The sequence below is a fragment of the Dreissena polymorpha genome, chromosome 6, assembly GCF_020536995.1.
Source record: "Dreissena polymorpha isolate Duluth1 chromosome 6, UMN_Dpol_1.0, whole genome shotgun sequence".
Taxonomy (NCBI): domain Eukaryota; kingdom Metazoa; phylum Mollusca; class Bivalvia; order Myida; family Dreissenidae; genus Dreissena; species Dreissena polymorpha.
Window position 1 is genome coordinate 52,946,133 of NC_068360.1, and position 19,274 is coordinate 52,965,406.

General features: G+C 34.4%; 1 protein-coding gene across 1 annotated transcript; it reads right to left on the minus strand.

Moving 5' to 3' along the window:
• Positions 1-4,944: 4,944 nt before the first annotated feature.
• On the minus strand, positions 4,945-17,601 carry LOC127835427 (uncharacterized). The gene is made up of 3 exons (XM_052361853.1): positions 17,595-17,601; positions 12,381-12,455; positions 4,945-9,908 (listed from the first exon to the last, which is right to left on the minus strand). Exons 2-3 carry the CDS (start codon positions 12,450-12,452, stop codon positions 8,583-8,585), a joined length of 1,398 nt encoding a protein of 465 aa, XP_052217813.1. The 5' UTR covers positions 12,453-12,455; positions 17,595-17,601; the 3' UTR covers positions 4,945-8,582.
• Positions 17,602-19,274: the final 1,673 nt, after the last annotated feature.

Sequence of the window (19,274 nt, forward strand, 5' to 3'; positions counted from 1 at the left end):
CTTAAAAATCAGCCTATAAAATATTCGAATGTATTAATTCGTGCCTGCTGGCGTTATGTAGAGGTCATTTAAGGTGAAAAGCTTGATAAAACAGCTTCGCCGAAAAAGCGTAATGAGTGACACCGTGTGAACTACTAGGGTAACAGGTAATGCATAAACAAAAATTACTGGTCAACAGCGCTGTCTTTATACTGCTCGCATATGTATTTATTTTTGTATTTTCATCAATTATCTTATTGTTGATTTTGATTTGTACATGGTGTCAAAACAGTTTTGAAAAGGGAATTTCAATCATGAAATTACATTCTTAGTGTGATAGGTATTTGATATTCCCACAATATTCATTTTATATGATGGTGATAGCAAATTTTATTGTATATTAACTGGTTGATGTATTCAATGTATTTATTAATGGGATACGCTACTTTACATCATATTAACGGAGCAACTTTTATTTTATATTAATTGGTTGATGTATTCAATGTATTTATTACTGGGATACGCTACTTTACATCATATTAACGGATAAATCATTGTCTTGTTTCTTGCATAGAACTGGCGGTTTTTAGGGCTGTATGATCGTTACATTTGGTAACGGAAACATTTATCTCAGAGCGGCACTAGAGAAGGTCGAATTAAAGTGTGTTTTATAAATATGTATCTGCAAATTATGTCTCATATTATTTGAATAATGTGAATATGTATTAAAACCTTCAGAACGTGTGCTCAAAATGCAAGGTGCATGTTATATTTTGCGTACAGTAAAAACTCGCTTAACGACCACCTCGCAATTACGACCAACTCGCTAAGACGACCACCATTTTTCAGTCCCGATTTTTTCCTTCTACATTTCAATGGTCGTTAAACTCACTATCCGACCAACCCGTTCATCCGCTATTACGACCACTATGATCAGTACCAATCACCGAAATTGCTCTAAAAATACGACAGTTATGATCAACGTGTGATTTTTTAGTCCATTCTAACCTTTGTTTAGCCTTACTTGTCAGTCTTATTTCTTGCCATCATCCTTTCTACGTTATAAGCGTTTTGATTACCACAGCGCTCGCCTAGATTCGATCTTTTTCGAGCTTGTTGCACATCCGAGTAAGGTCCTGTTTTACGCAATTCTACATTTTAACCACGATGTTAAAATTGCCTAAAGACTCGTCGTTTTCCATGAAGAACATGAATAATCGTATGCAGTTTTATCTCGGTAGTCTTACGAACAGTTAGAACATGACATTTAGTACATACCGTTTTTTTGGGAAAAAGATATTAAATAGTGTTCGTTGTATTTAGAAACAAGAAATATCTTTAAAAAAGATATACGGCGTAAATAGTTTAATGAATGAGATCAAGGATAGCGAATGTCTTTTTCTGTGCAGTTCTTAGCTGCATCACACGCAGTACGGGATGTTACGGGGAGTTTTCGCGGCTTATTTTACATTATAACATATTGCTGGTCATAAACCTATAGATACAAAACAGAAAACCAAAAGAAGAATGGAAGTGAAATTTAAACATATGAGTCAACCGGCCACACGAGAACAAACCTGTTTTAGTGGTCTGTCGGGCATTGCTATTTGATTCGATTATTAACAGTATCGAGAATCATCGTGCTCATGCTTAAAGCGATATTATGGGCATTTTGCACTGTTGAATTGAGCTGAAAAGAATTAACAGGTCAAAATAGTTAGTTAAAATGTGGTTACTGATCAATTATCTGCAACTCACCTTGCTACCAGTTGTTTATAAAAATATATTTTATATTCGATATTCTTATGTGACCCACCCAGTCCTGTAAGCCGAAATGATCCGTAAAACAATATTGTGTCTTTGTGTCGTATGAACAAATCTGCACTAAAACTAAATTTAGGTTCAACTCGTAAACGCATGATCAGTTGTCAAACGAAAGTACGGTTAATATTCAAATGCATTATTTTTCTCTTTCTGGTATATTGTTTTAGTATGTTGATGCTGCATTAATTACTATAAGTGTATATGAAGTAGAAACATCAAAAATAATCAACGGTTGCGATAGACACCTGTAAACTGTTACATGCTCATAATATCACTTTAGTACATTAGGCAATATGGTGGAATATTTATTGTTAAATTTATTAAAAATAATATTTATCATTGTATTGTTGAAAACACATTAAGAATCTATTATTGACATACCATAATTATATTGCTGAATATCTTCTTTTAACATATTTCGGGTCTAAAGAAAATTCCAGGTAACCTAGTTCACGGATAGCGTCTTTATTATATAACGATTATTTTACTGACCGCGAACTCCGGTGATGACCTGTATATAAACTCTGAATGTCCGCGACTTGACCCGAAACCTCGCGGGTTGAAATGCAATTCTTTAAAGTGAGGCCTCGCTTCCACTGCTCTTTATACTTTTACATGTTAACATGTTGACAGGAATATGGAAGTAAGTACTAAATATGAGAACATAGCCTTTTAAGTATAAACGCTTTTGCGCTGGTAATACTCTGAAAATAAAAGGTGTACGCACAAACTGTATTGATGTCGAGAATTGAGTGTAAAACTGTTCTATCTATTAAGCCTTTTCATTAGAGATAAAATTGTTTCATACAGTAAAACAGTGGTACAAAGACGCGGATATGTTTCCAATGTTCTGGTGGTATACTCAAATCAGCCAATGGAATAAATGAAGTGTATTCATTCGTACCTAGCCGCGGGAAATTTTATTTGAATTTTATTGGACACTTACAAAGGTCAGGCTAAGGTGAAAAGCTGGCTTATGCAGCTTACGCCGAAAAAATAGACCGACCACGTGATGGTATGCTTCTAAAAATGTTGTTTGGTAAATAAAATACATTCACAATAGTAAGCAAAGTTACCGTGAATTATTACACAAATCTTTTGCAGAGAGTACATTTTATTTTTACATGATGCTCTTCCTCATTTTATAAACAAGACTATTATTAAGGTTGCACAATGCCACCACGGGCTGAAAAGATGTCGTTTTGAAGTAGCCCACTCGTTTCAAGCCATTGGCAGAGAATTCTCATCAAGCTCTGAAATTAAATATAACGACTTGAGTTAATTATACAGTACTCAAGTATTTATTTTATAAGCTCCCCATGACACGCATTGCTCAAAGAGAGCTATTCTGATCATCATATGTAAGGCGTCCATCGTCGCGTTATGTGAGGTTTGCGGTGCGAGTGCGCGTAATCACATTTGTACACGTTACCACTCTAGAGGCCAAATTTCCATCTTATCTTGTTGAAACTTGGTCAGAACTTTTTATCTGGCCAATATAAAGGTCGAGTTTGAATGCGTCCACAAACCATGTGCCCAGGTCAAATCTTTGAAAACCCTTCATAACACGCTAGAGGCCGTATCTAGGGTTCAATCTGTATGAACTAGTCAGACTGTTTATCTTGACATGTTTTGTGGCGCTTGTGAATCTTAGTCATGTTCTTCTCAAACTAGGTCACCTAGTCTAAAAACAAGAGCACCTGGTCAATTCTAATAAAAACCTTTTAACCACTCAAAATGCCACATTCATTATTCAATCTTGATGACACTTGGTCAGAATATTCATTATGGCAATAGCTAGGCTGTATTTGATTATGGGTCAAGTGCATAAAACTTGTTCACCAGATCGAATCTTGCAAAACTCTTGTTACCGTTCTTGAGTCCACATTTAATACTCATCCTTTGTAAAAACTGATAAGCATGTTTACTTTGACAATACTTAGGTCCAGTTTTATAATGGGTCACTTGCGTCTACAAACCCGGTCACCAGGGTAAATCTAACTACACTAGAGGCAACGCTTTTGATTCGAGCTTTATGAAACATTTTCTTAACCCATTTATGCCTAGTGGACTCTCCCATCCTTCTAAATTGGATCAATTTATTTCCAAAATTAGGGATGTCTAGTATATTTATTTCTAAATATAGAATATTTCTTACAGAAATTCCTTTAAGCAAACAGCACAGACCCTGATGAGACGCCGCATCATGCGGCGTCTCATCTGGGTCTACGCTGTTTGCCAAGGCCTTTTTTCTAGACGCTAGGCATAAATGGGTTAATGTTTATCTTTACATAATCAAGGTCAAGTTTGAATCTGTATCAGATGCGCCTAGACAACCACGTCAAATCGTAAAAAAACTTGTTATTAATCAGTTATAGTAATCTATCTCATTGACTCATAACCAAGATTTTTGACGATGCTGTTTCAGCATCGTCTACGGTATGATACCATCAAAAAAATCTACACAATGGCGACCTATGTAAAAGACCGAACCAGTCCGATTGAGATAATGCTCGGTGTGTAGAAATACCGAAATTACCGTAATCCCACGAAATCCCCAGAGATCCAGCGAAATCCCCAGAAATCCCCCCCAAAAAAACTTAATATTGATTATTTCTCAAAATACTGCGGATATTAATATAGAATATTGCAAAATACACTGAAATCACTGCTGAAACATTGCTTTTATCCAAGTTTGATCGTGAAAAACTAAAATATAAACATTATAATTGGGATTCGCAGTATGACTTCATAGTGCATATGACCCAGACTTGAACTATGCCTAGATATTGTAGATACACATTCTGACGATGTTTCATAAAGTCCTATATTTTAACAAACAGTATCAATGTCATGAAATTCATTTCCTGATACTGCTTTTATGTATTGCACCATGTGTTGTTTTAAGCAATAATATTCCCTGGTTTTATTTTGAAAATTCAGGTCAAAGGCAGCATACTCTATTATGAAAGATTATGAACCCCCATGATCCACCATATGATAGTAACTGTAATCAAAGCGCTGAAGGCACTGAAGTTATTTGCTCTTTGAATGCATTCAATATTACTTATAGTCACAGGACACGAAGTTCGACTTTTTAACGTATGCCAATGGAACGGCCACGAAAAATGTAGACACCAATGTAATTTACTTTTAATTGTCTACATTGATGAGATTTTGAGAAAACATCAAGGAGGAAAATGACATTAATTTACAATCTCTCACAGTTTTATACAGGATTCACACAAACTCCACTTATGATTACAAAAATGAAAAAAAGAATTTCAACGTATATCTAAGCTGGCGCTAAGGAGAAGTCTGTGAGTCTAACATAGAATGAACCACAACATAATTCTTATAATAAATATATTTATCACAGGCATTTTATTAAGTTCTCAATCAAACCACATTAAAAAATATTTAATATTTTTCGCCTTTCAAACTCTTATCAAAGCACAGACTTTTTATAGCTATATATTCATATAAATTTTAAAAATTTCAGAAGGCTCGCATTCGCAAAGGTCATATTATCGGATGGCTCAAATTGTTTTCACAGTGCCAGTCACAATTTTTACATGTTCTATTGGCGTAGAGTAATTACGGTACTCTATATATACATTAATACTTGGATACATGAATGGGTTGTTGTTGTTTTTTTGTTATAATATAACATACATTTCTGAAATGCTTGGAAAGATATACCGTAATAACTCTAAGTTTTTGGACACTCTAAGTTTTCTGACACCCTATTTTTAGCAAAAATAATTATTTTTTGCGACTCTTAATTTCTGACACACGGGGTTTTGTCCATAATGTCTCTTAATTTTCTGACAGTATAGTTTATCGCGCTATTCTACAGACTTTAGCCCTGTTTTTTCGCTTACTTGTGACACCTTACATAACCAATCTTAAAGAAGTCACAAATCTACAGAAAATTAATATTTATATTAGATAATTGACTAACTGGCTTCATTTTATATCCTGGTGTTAACAGACAAAACCAGACCCACTCAATTCAATTTAGTTCTTTGTATTAAATAACCTAATATGCCCAAATAAACTTGGAGTTTTTTATTTTCTTCGTTATTTTCTTCGTTTACCTCTAGCATTTACTAGTGTCATTTTATCAATGATTCACCTATATTTTGCACTAATGTTTCTGGAATACTTAACACATGGGGAGACGTTTTGGGGAAGTTTTGTCCGAAACATTTTGCAAATGGCATTGCCCTTTCCATTGTGTTCCGAAGTTTCCTCTTTCATAATGTGTCTTCATACTATGAATTTTTCTAGCAAATAGTTTCCTGACAATTTAACATCTTTCTTCAAACAAAATACTATTTCAAAAACAGCTATTACATGTATTACTTGGCCAAAATTGTAAAACTATTCTAAAAACAAATTTAAATTTGCATTATTTTTAAGTTTCGCATGCCCTTACATAAGCTGGGTACCAGCCCTTTGAAGAAAATCAGAGGTTAATATTCCAGACAATAAAATGCATAAAAACATGAAAAATTGCCACTCCAGGTAACCAGGTTTTAAATTTTTTTGTTACTGAAATTTTATTTAAATCATTGTGCTGTACTAAGTTATGTTTGCATATAAGCTACCTACACGCAAAAATTGTCAGCACAATACATCCATCCTTATTCAAGTTATTCATCTGAAAACAGTTGTTTCTATTTAAAGTAGCAGTGACTTGGAAATTACTCCAACTGGTCCCCAGTGAATCCTTAGCTAGGTCTTGTAAACTTATTGGCGATAGCTTGCCTTTAGCCAGTGGAACTAAAACTGGATATCAGTAATGTCGCAAAATTTAAACTTCGACGGTAGCAATCAAAGTTAAATCTTGCACAAATTATCTTTACTAAATTTTAAATTAGTCAAGAACCTGTGGTCTTATTTACGGGTGCTTCCACCCGTCCATTCGGACAAATTTCCATGTAACTTGAACACTAGCCGAGCTAGTAGAAATTAAATAAGTCATTAGTTTCTACTACTACCACGGTGAATATGCATATCGATGGCCTCTCTGTCAAAATGCTGCCTCTCTGTTCATTCTCGGCTGCCTCTTTGTTATATACAAGAAAATGGATGATCGACATTCACAAAACTGGTAAGAAAATATAAAATTAAAACCCGTAAACACAGTTGTGCATAAAAATAGAAGGTCCATGACTTGAAGCATATATCCAGCTAAAAATTCACAGTATTCCGCAAGTCCAAACACTTATCACAACTTCTATTGAAGATGGAATGATGACGAGGTTGGTGGAACAATCGTGCATACATGCCACTTTGATGACTTTTTAACATAGTTGTTCCCTAATATGTCAAATATCTAGTGTCGTTTATATCATCTTTATAATCAAATTCTTACGTTCAATGTACGCTATATAGTAATTTTCATCAATTTTACTTTAAAAATGCCTACTTTCGCTTTCGTTGTGGCACGGGAAGCCTCTTGATTGGCTCACTTTTCTGGCACGGGTAGCCTATCTAGCCGTCGATTGACACTGGCATGGGAACACACTCCATTACATTTTAGGCCGCATAGCCGTTCCTCGCAACAATGGGAATGGTGTATTTTAAGCATCGCAATTATAAAATTATTATCTTTATCATGAAATAAATTTATGTTAACTGTCATAAAATTCAAGTTCAATATTTTGACACCAGAATTGTCAGTTTCACAATAGTTAACAGAAATATGCCACGTAAAGTCAAGATTATCTGCAGTATTTTGTTCTTCTAAAATCCAGTGCCATATGCGACACTCAAATCTTGATTGTCGCATGTCGACTTTAAATGTCGAGTCATATCGTGCGTCGCTTAAATGTCGTGCGTCGGCCTCGAAGGTCGACACGCAACAATCTACTTGGCACTATCCGGATTCCGTATTGAACACGTGTTAAAATTATTGAGTATTTAAATTTAAAATGGCAGAATATTGTATGTAAATATCACTTTTAACGTAATTATTTGGACTAATGCTATCGGCTACATATTTGTTGTATCTTTATGTAAATGTATAAATCCGTCTGTAATGAAAATCGCGTTGATAAATTGCTGAAATAATGAACGCATATTGTGCCACGTGTTTACAGTACATAATGCAAACACCAAAGATTCGTTAAAATGCCACGACTTCATGGATTTTCTTGTGCAAGTCAAGTAACTTGTCGCCGGCTAGCCTATGATTTTCAAAAGGGCCCATTTTAAAACGTCCTTTTAAAACGGCTTTTTACAAGTGGATGAACCAGTCAATAAGTATCATGCCGTCCCTGCCCATAGACTCGGACTAGTTGCTTCCTGGTTCACTGAGCCCTGGTATCAAAGTTATGTGCTGACGTCCCCAAAATCGCGATGGTTGATTAGGATCGAACAACGTTTTATGTTTAAAAAGAGATATTATATACTCTCTTTAAGGAATACAGATTGTGCATCTTTTGTATTAATTACATGCTACGGCTGATCGTTTACATTAACTACTGCATTATTTAGACGAACCAGTTCCTTACTACACGCCACTATTTCATTTTCAAGCACGGCCGAAAAAAAGCGCCATCACTTATGAAGTTCAAGGCGGATACATATTATTAACAACGATGCCTTTCATAAAAACTCGGCGGAAGATCCATCTCACTATTCCACTCATTTGTCCTTGTATCTCCTGCAGGATGATATCCGAGACAAAACACCACTATCTTTTCATTTATACGTTGCACGTATCTTACCATCTCAGTTCCATCCTTTTAAAGCACTTCAATTCATTATTAATTTAATATTCTCCTGTGAATATCCGTCAGATCATTTTCAGAGCAGCCTTCTTCGATCATCTCCATCAGTACCTCGTCCTGACGTCTCCGTATCTCCTGTAGGATAGCATCAGTCATATCCACAACTACGTTCTCAAGGGGGCAAGTAATCAATCTGTTCATTTCCTCCAGCGCTAGCATCTCCAGCTCCATCCTTTTCATGCTGTACCACAACATCGGCTCTGGGGACGCGACAATAGCCCTCCGTATCTTTGGCAATCTGAGAATTACCCTCGGACCTTCTGCCATCATGTCCGTGATAACTTCTACCCAATGACTTTGCTGCCTGTACGTCAAACCACTGGCTGCCATTAAATTCCTTTCTGGAATCATGTAATATGACAGATGTTGTGTGACAATAGCAGTCCTAAGTGCTCTCAGTCCGTCATGCAGCCAGTGAAAAAAACTCTGAGCATAGAACTTATTTTGTGGGTTACTCTCAGCTTGCCATAATACTATATTTTTCATCACGTATGAGGTTATTTCTTTCTTAAGAGGCCTTAACACATCTTTGACGATCATTTTAAGCATAACATACACTTTCGCTTGTGTGTCATTAAGGTTGTTCACTAGTTCTGACTCTCCGGTGTTAAAACCAATCCTCCATTCCATGTGCTTGAATTCACTTTCCTTAAAACCCACCGCTGTTACATTAGCTCCTAACGATACGACTTTCTGAACTAAGACCGGTGACGGCCAATGACGGGGTCTGGAAGCCCATCTCTGTAAGATGCTGGGGCAATGACAGCGTAGTGCGAATACATGGTCAGTGTGAAGCTCACCTCCTATCAACCTCGGTAGCGACGGCCCCGCTCGTTCATGTCTCACCACTGATGAATCTGTAGAAGAATATGCCGACATTTCATCAAGAAACAAACTACTACTTAATAGAATGTCTCCTTGTCCATTATCACACTGAGCAGTGTGGATTACTTTGAAATGTTTACGCGCTTGTCTCTCTAACAACAGTCTACAGTGTCCCGAATATGCACATGTATCCATCCTGTACACTTCTATGCCGTCAGGTAAGGTGTGAAGACTTATACCAGCTTCCACACAGAGAATACCTTCCAAAACGAATAAGGAGTCAATGTCGCTTTCATAACAGCAGGTTAACCCCTCTGCCTTGCTGCCAGCTGTGATCATAGTTACATCACTTTCTCGTGCATTCATCAAGCTATCACGCTCTTTGTACTTCTCAACCCGCCACCGTCTTATCTGCTCGCCGTACCCAAGCCGAGTCATTATACTGGTGATCTCCACGGAAACACATTCGACATAATTCTGAAAATAAAATAAATCATACAGTCATTTAACGACGCACAGTAGTATTTTATTTGTAACTATAAACACATCAAAAATACACTTTCCGGAAGTTGAGTGAAATATTGTTTCAGAAATATTGTAAGTTTTGTTTATTTATTAATACAGTGTAATGCATTATGATATACGATGTTACTGAGTGTTTAAGTATTAAATACAGAAAAAAAATGCAAATACAATGAACACAGTATTTTTTTCTTATGTGTTAGTAATGTGTTTATTAAATTGCAATATAATTAACATTAAGTTCTATCAGTAGTATTGATAGACACAAAGACACACAATTGAAGTTTGGATAATAATTATAAATTTTCATTTTTCAAATTTTATACATAAAAAGTAATTGTAGTATGGATACTCATAATAAATACATTGGCATCTTAATGGGTTAACAGTAACGTATTTGTTGTACGGATAAAATTAATACATTTTATTACATTTTTATCAGTTAACAGTAATATAGGTGTAGTACGGATACGTCTTATACATATATTGGCATTTATACGTTAACAGAAATGCATTTGTAGTATGTACACTATTAATAAATAGAATTACATGTTTGTACTTTAACAGTAATTTATATTTTGTAATTAAAGTGTATTCGTCTTAATTTTTATTATCAACAAGGGCTGTTTGTAAAACTTGCATGCCCCCCATATAGGCTGTCAGTTGTATTGGCAGCCATTGTATGAATACGTTTTTTATCACTGTGACCTTGACCTTTGACCTAGAAACCTGAAAATAAATAGGGGTCATCTGCCAGTCATGATCAATGTACCTATGAAGTTTCATGATCATAGGCCAAATTATTCTTGAGTTATCATCAGGAAAGCATTTAACTGTTTCGAGTCACTGTGACCTTGACCTTTGACCTAGTGACCTGAAAATCAATAGGGGTCATCTGCCAGTCATGATCAATGTGCCTATGAAGTTTCATGATCCAAGGCGTAAGCATTCTTGAGTTATCATCTGGAAACACTTTTACTGTTTAGAGTCACTGTGACCTTGACCTTTGACCTAGTGACCTGAAAATCAATAGGGGTCATCTGCCAGTCATGATCAATGTACCTATGAAGTTTCATGATCCTAGGCCTAAGCATTCTTGAGTTATCATCCGGAAAGCATTTTACTATTTCGAGTCACTGTGACCTTGACCTTTGACCTAGTCACCTGAAAATCAATAAGGGTCATCTGCCAGTCATGATCAATGTACTTTTGAAGTTTCATGATCCTAGGCCTAAGCGTTCTTGAGTTATCATCCGGAAACCATCTGGTGTACGGACCAACCGACAGACCGACCTACATGTGCAAAACAATATAACCCCTCTTCTTCAAAGGGGGCATACATATCAGTTTTTGAATTATGTTAAGATGTATGGAAAGTATTTTCAATCATTTAAAGTTAGTTTAAGATAAATTTACGTAGAACCTCACATGCAGAATGTCTTTCTGGAAGTTTCTATATGTTTAACATATTAAAAATAATCAAGTCTGTTTCCTCCTTAGATGTTTATTGATAGATATTTGGTTACCAGTACTCCAGTCATAATGGAAGGACTTAAATTATGGAAATTAATTAATTTCACAAAATCTGACACAGAATAAATATCATGACAACATGTTAATAAATCAACAAATGGAAAAGTTATGCCTCTAACACACGTTCCAGGCGCAAAAATACCACAAACAATTGTAATAAAAATAGGCTATCAGCAGATATTAGCGTGCTAACTGTTATGTTATTTTGTTAGAAACCTTAATTATCGAAATATAATAGGAATTTCAATAATTATACCTCTGAAAATTGAGCCTATAACGCACTCGCATGCACCTAAATCAGGCTGTTACGACATTTACTGTCTTATCAGATATAAATATGGTATAAACAAGCTTAAGATGTATTTACGAGCGGAACATTTTAAACGAGTACAAAGCTTTAATTTCGGGTTGTTTATTAAAAAAACTGTTGTTTAACTTGGTAATTCTACAAACGGAAATATCTACCCGTAAAGTTCTTGCACAAGTACCTAAAAGATTTTATTTTCTTATTTCTTATTAACCAAAAATATCATTTCTTAAATCTTATCATTGATTTTATAGTTTTTAAATATGTGTACTCAAACATTTTCAACGTTGAGAATTAAGTCCGTTTCTTAACAATATTTTTCACTGTTAGGTTTGATTTAAGGGTTTGGTGCACGTGAAATTTGAGTATTTTCAAGTTCGGACAAAACTAATGTGGTGGTCCACAGAATTATTTATAAATATATCCGGTGTATGAAAAATAGTGAAGTATATGTTAAGTGTTAACATGTGTTATTTTGACGCGGCCTCTAAAACGAACTTATTACAAATGGCGATTATGCAGTGCCAAATTAGGTCGCAAATAGACCCTGCGGCTGTCTTTAATGCAAACATTATGTGCAGACTTGCCTGAGACTGATGATTGTGTCTGAGATTGCTTTCAGATTCTAACTCTGTACACCCGATACCTCCTTCCGCCATTTTCTGAAAGTAAATCGGAATTTTTATTGGAGAATATGGTATTCCATATGTTCTTTAAAAGGCAAACTACACGTTCATATTTTGTTTTCATTTAAATAAAATGTTTAATCGGTGTTAACGTTCGGATAACCACGCATCAAACGTTACACAAATGTTGTAATCAATCTATAACTTATGTTGCATGCCATATCATGAAGCAGTCTTAGTACCTATGTGACATAGTCTTTGACACACATAATACTAAATATGCGCAAAGTCCTTTTCAATATTCATAATGATTTATTTGTATTGATTTAATTTCAACACACGTTTCCAATATTCGTAATAATCTAAACTGTAAGTTAAATGAAATGGCCTTTTGACCCCATGACAATAACAAATTGTGTGAACGTTATGTTCGTCGGTCTCTCGCTCTCTAACTAACCAACCTCTCTACGGACGAACAGTGTATTAATATAGATTGGAACACCCAATGCTGACGTATCGATTTCTGACGGGATCATGTGCACGACTACATGCCCAAATGTAGCGAAGTAACATGATATGCGAAAGACAAAAACGGATTGTAGTCCGCTATTTACATGAAATCATACAACATTCAATCTGCAGGATGCATACCACAACGCATTTTAATTAACGTGATAAGCAATGATTAATTAACTTGGTGTGTTATTCTGGTCGGTGTTGACGTTATTTATAATTACCATCTGTGTCGGTCATCTGATATCGTTCTGAAGGATGTATTCGCTAATTCATTATTTAGCTGGCCAATTGAATTCTTGTTGTTAACAATTTTCTAATGCGCATAATATTTTGTATACTAATATTTTATACAGTCGAAACCCGATGGCTCGAACTCGCTTGGCTCGAATTTCCGGTTGGCTCGAACTCTCATCAAAGCACCGATTTTTTATTGCTAAATATTTATATAAAATTTTGTCGGATGGCTCGAATTCGCGAAGCTCGAATTATCGGATGGCTCGAACTGTTTTCACACTCCCGGTGAAAATTTTCACACGTTTTTTGTTCGGATGGCTCGAACTCGCTTCTGGTCGCATAAACTGTTAATCAATAAGGACCGCTTGTTTAACGTCAATAAAACATTCTGTCTGTCTGTCTGTCTGTCTGTTTAAAGGCGCTCAATAATTGATTTGGTATAGCACCAGAAAGGCCGTTTACCAAAAAGGCCGCATAAGTGAACCAAAAAGGCCTCATGGTATATCAGAAAGGCCATACAATATTTTGTATTATCATTGAATAGTTATGTTGAATACATTTATCATATCTTTTAACTAGTCATAACTTGTTTATTAGTCTACTTAAAAACCGTTAATTTTTAATAAACAAAGTCGGCAAAAATATCGCGAATTATCGCATACAGTATGAAGTGTTCGTTAGTCACAATATTTTTCGTTGAGTAATACTAATAGATGTTTCAGTTGTTGTTTTTTTAAAGCCGTTAATTTTGTAATCAAAGTCGGCATACTTACCGCCAATAAGCACGAAGGAATAATCCGTTTAAGAAAATTTTATTTTTCTCTGAACTCTCTGTTTGCGTCTAAAAGTGTAACCAATGAGTAATGAAGGTGTTTTAAACTTACGTGGCGGCCAAATATATATATAAGATCCAGAATTATTGAGAAATATATAACCCATATAATTCATTATATAAGTAAGTATACCGGACTTTATTTGGCGTTTGAAATATAGTGTTTTTAAATCGTGTAAATTATACGAATTTCTTCACTAGTGTTAATTTTGTGTGTGTTGATATTGTGTGAGTGTTGTGGTATGAGCATTGTTATAATCGTATCACATAGTCAATGTCGTCAAAAAGTAGCATACACAATATATAGTGTACCACGTTATTCTTGATTACTATGTTAAACAATAAAATAAATAAATTAAATATACGTATATGGATAAGTGACTGCAAAAAGACAAATATTTAATATATTTAACATATATAATTAAGTACATAATATATCATTATATATTATTAATTTCCTCTTAAACTATTTTTTGCAATTTTTAAAATATAAGAAGTTGAAAGAATTTGCATGAACAAAGAAAACACGCTTATCAGACCGGGTATCCAAGTGTCAAGGGTCATTCACAGTTTGCGGCATCTGTTTTGATAACGGATTAGTAGAACGCCCACATATGGTGTAAAATGACACTTATTGGCACCTATTGATAATTACTTGCGCATTTTAAAATAGTTTCTTAACTTTTAACGATATAAAACTAGCTACATTAAATTCGGAAGACTTAAACCGAAAGAAACAAAAATGCTTTATTCTATGTGATATTATTAAAAATTATAACAGATTGTCTATATTATTGCGCAATTCATTAGCATAAAAAACATATTAAGCAAAGTTTATAATGTCTTTTTTATTAGCCGACTTCATTAGAATGTCAAATTTATTTAACGTTGGCCACCTTGAAAAATATAGTTTTAAATATTCCATTCTAATTTCTCTATATAGAGGACAAACAAGTACAAAGTGACACTCGTTTTCTATAGCGTGTCCGTTGCAAAACTTACATTTTCTATTTTCGCGTAGTATCTTATTATAACGACCGCGTTCGATCTCTAATTTATGTGACAAGTATGCGGCGAAACAATGCACCACCTCCGAGTTACCGGCCAAGGTCGGTCAAGTTTACGTTCGGTGTTGTGCTGGAGAAATGCACGTGTATATTGTTAAAATTATGTTGTATTTTGTCAAGTTCACTGTATATTCTATGTATTTTTTTGTAAATGTATTTTTTGTAATAAATAAAATAAAAAAGTTCATACATGTTTTATGTCGTACTCCATTTTGATTAAATAGAAAATAGAATTCACATGTTAAACAATATTATAATGTTATTGAAATTAATTGAAATTCTGTATATTCTGTAATAAAGAAAATACAAAATTCAAACATGTTTTATGTCGTACTCCATTTTCAATTGATTGAAATTATGTATATTTTGTAATAAAGAAAAAAACAACTTCATACATGTTTTATGTCGATCGCCATTTGATTAAATAAATAATAGAATTCACGTGTTTAACAATAGTGTTATGTAATTATGTTGTATTTTGTCAGTGTGACTGTATAACGTCTGTAAATGTCTGCTTGTAACTGTATATTTTATATAATTTTAGTGCTTGTGCTTGTACATTGACTGTATATATCGTAAATGTATTTTAAACATACACAACAGATAAAGAAAATAATTAGCTTCATACCTGTTTTATGACTTATTCTATTTTGATTTATGTGTATTTGTTTGTAAAAAAAAATTAAAACCTTTAATAATAATAACTGCTTTAAGGCCTTTTTGGTTCATTTTTGGCCTTTTTGGTAAGGCCTTTTTGGTATGCGGCCTTTTTGGTTTTCGGCCTCTCTGGACCTAAACCATTAATTTTTAACACCAGTTGCAAACATGTCATCGACTTGATCGTAAATTCATTTGAGTAAAAGATGTCATTTTGTATTAATGTAATCAGAAATTATCTCGAGGAGTGCAAAAACTCACAGCACGTTCAATCTCAATTGGATGTAATAGAAAGCTTCGTTTAACGACGACAGCTAAGGAACGCAACACAGACTGACGTTATGTTATTCTTATAAAAATATAAATAACTAAATGTAGAACTGTCTCATATGTAAATGATGTGTATATAGTGCCGATATAAGTTTTGTTCATTAGCGCTCTGTGTTACCAGAAAATGTTCTACGTGAAAACGTGCTGATATAATTTACTAAATGATATTTAATCGATTGGATTTTTTACTGTTTTTAAATATTTATAAACAAATGTATTAAGTATATATTTGTTTCTTATTAATTTAAAAGCAGGAAGTAGAACGAAGTAGTACTGAGTTTAAGCAGTATGGTGTGTACTCTTCAACTGGAGGTGAATATGAACTGCAGAATTGTTCGTAAACAAAATGTTAATAGAAATCGGATGGCTCGAATTCCGGATGGCTCGAACTTTTGTTGCCGGTCCCGACGAGTTCGAGCCATCGGGTTTCGACTGTATAATATTTAACTTGTTACGTCACACCTACCTGAATATTTCAACGCGTTAGAGTCTCATAGCCCCAATGTTCATAATGGGCTTATTCGCCTGTGGAAAACTGAAAATGAACGATGTTTCAACAAACGGGTATAGAGTCAAGACAATATAGACATGGTACATGTAATATCAATAAATCTGTTGTTAAAAACAACAACAGTGGTTTTTCTTATATACGAACAAATAGTCTTAGGTACAAAACAATAGCGGTACTACTTATAGACGAATTAATAGTATGAGTAAAGCCAAATCATTACTGATGTCAAAACTAAACGGGTATTCCCCGCTGTGATATTATTTTACTATTTTTAGAAACACAAGTTTGAACTTGCATTCACACACGAGTCACGGTCTGTGAAAACCAGACTTAATGCATGTGCGTTAAATCTGCACAGACTAATCAGGGACGAATCAGCCTTAATAAGATTTTCGTTAAGAAAAGACTTCCATAAACAAAAAAAATTCCATAACAGCGGAAAGTGTCTTCCCTGATATTGCCGTGCGGACTGCACAGGCTAATCTGTGACGATACTTGACGCACATGCATTAAACCCTGTTTTCAAAGAGCGCCTCATATGAAGTAACAAGACAAAGATACCATATCACCCTCGACTAAATCAAACTGATAATAAATCACAAGCAAAAGTTAAGGTTAGTTAGTTTTTAATAATGTTTAAAAATGTCTTGCACTTTCGATTTCAAGATCCATTCTGAGTTATAAATTCGATGTGTTGACAATGTTCATGTGCAATTATAAATTATTTTTTCAGCAACGCCGATTTAAATTTGACACAATGTTAGGTTTCACCTTAAACAACTGACACAAGCAAACACACATTAAAAGTTCAGTTTTACAAATTACATGTTTATTTAAAGTCTGCACTTTCGATTTCAAGGTTATAACAAAGAAATTATAAGAAGTAAATAGTTCGATGGGTTCTCAATTTACGTTCGCAGTTATACATGTAATTGATATTTCCTTATATGATGTTGTTTTATCAATACTTAAATAATCTTTGAAGATGAGAATCAAATAACTTTGAAGATGAGAATCAATCTACTTACGGAGGTTTTTGTGTGACGTCACAAGAGGGGTTTTCCGTTACTAAAAATAGATTGGCCGTCAACTTCTCGATCGCGGCCTATTACATTGTATCAGAGTAAAGGTCGTCGGAAGACTTAATACTTACAATTTCACAAAACAAAACTATAAATACCCGTATTCTTTTTAAAGTAAGACTTTAATAAATGATATTTAAAAAATTATAAAACATATAATAATTTGAATATTATTATAAGTGGTGTTGATGCGATAGTGTTATTTTTTTTATCAGAGATTGAAATTTAGTGTAAGGGGTGTATTGAATCAGTTATAAAACAAAGCCCTTAAATAGCTCAATACATTTGATTTTTCAATCTTGAAATGTAGTTTTAATTTTCTTTTACATTGAATGAATTTTCGTTTCGTTTAAATTGAATGAAAATATTAATAATTTAAGTATTCCAATTGAAAATTACACCTGCATATTTTGCAAATTAAACTGTCTTTGCATGTACGTGTATATTGAAAACTCGTCTCTAGTGATAATGAGCGATACAAATCTAGCATTTTATGATACCATAAATCTGCACATTTAATTTATTTTACGCAAGTACTTTATATCCGTATATAATGACCAAACGCGTTTGCTTGTTTCCATGATGATGTTTCGAATACTGCAGTAACACACGATCTTTACACATTATAGCAGAGTTTAGATTTGCAGGTACCCGTTAAATACGTTAATTGTGTAGCAGTAAATTTGTAAAATATTTTAAATGTATAGTTATTAAACACTTCATTGTTATGTTTAAACTGGCTAATATACTAGTATATACTTAATAGTTCCTAGCTGTTAATCCATTTCGGACAAATGTCTATTTTTTAAATATGTTAAAATATTTTATTAAAGCAACTGTTCAGTTTTTGACTTAATATGCCTAGAGATGACATGGAGGTATCATAAATTGTGTTTAATGACCAGACACATGTGGTTTGCAGAGGCGTATCCAGAAAATTTTCAAAGGGGGTGGGCTCAACAGGGGAGGGTGCGGGAGGGGTGTCCCCTTCCGTCGACTATTTATTTTTTTAATGGCACATTTAAATGATGAGTTTTCCTGCTATCTAATCAGCATTTTGCATGATAAAAGTGCATGTAAAACAAATAAGAACTTGAGTTCACACATCAAGTGTGACAGATGTACGGACAGACAGACACACAGGGGTAAATCAAATGTCTCTCAAACCACTAAAGTGGTGGGAGACATTATCTTTATCCATAACTTTTTTAACAGAGTTAGATGGGTGGACCTCCTATTTAACCTTGTTGGATATCCTACTAGGTCAACTTAGGTACAACATTAAAATGTTTATGTCCATGTCCCTATGAATGGAAAGCAGGCACACAGCGGACAACCTGTCCTGACCCATTGATGATCTTAGTTTTGTCTTAACAAGTCCTTGGGCACTGATACTCTTTTTACACTCGCATGATGTAACAGGGAGCACACATGATATGGACAAAACAGTGTAAATGATGGGGTACAGCTGGGAATCACAATATGCAACAGAGCCCTGAAGGGTAGTAGGAGGGTTGGGTACACCTTTCCACCTAGCCTGCCATATAAAGTGCAACTCAGCAGGGAGGGACTGAGGGGAAGGGAGATAATCAATGAACCATTCAAGGTCACTAGCACTGACAGGAG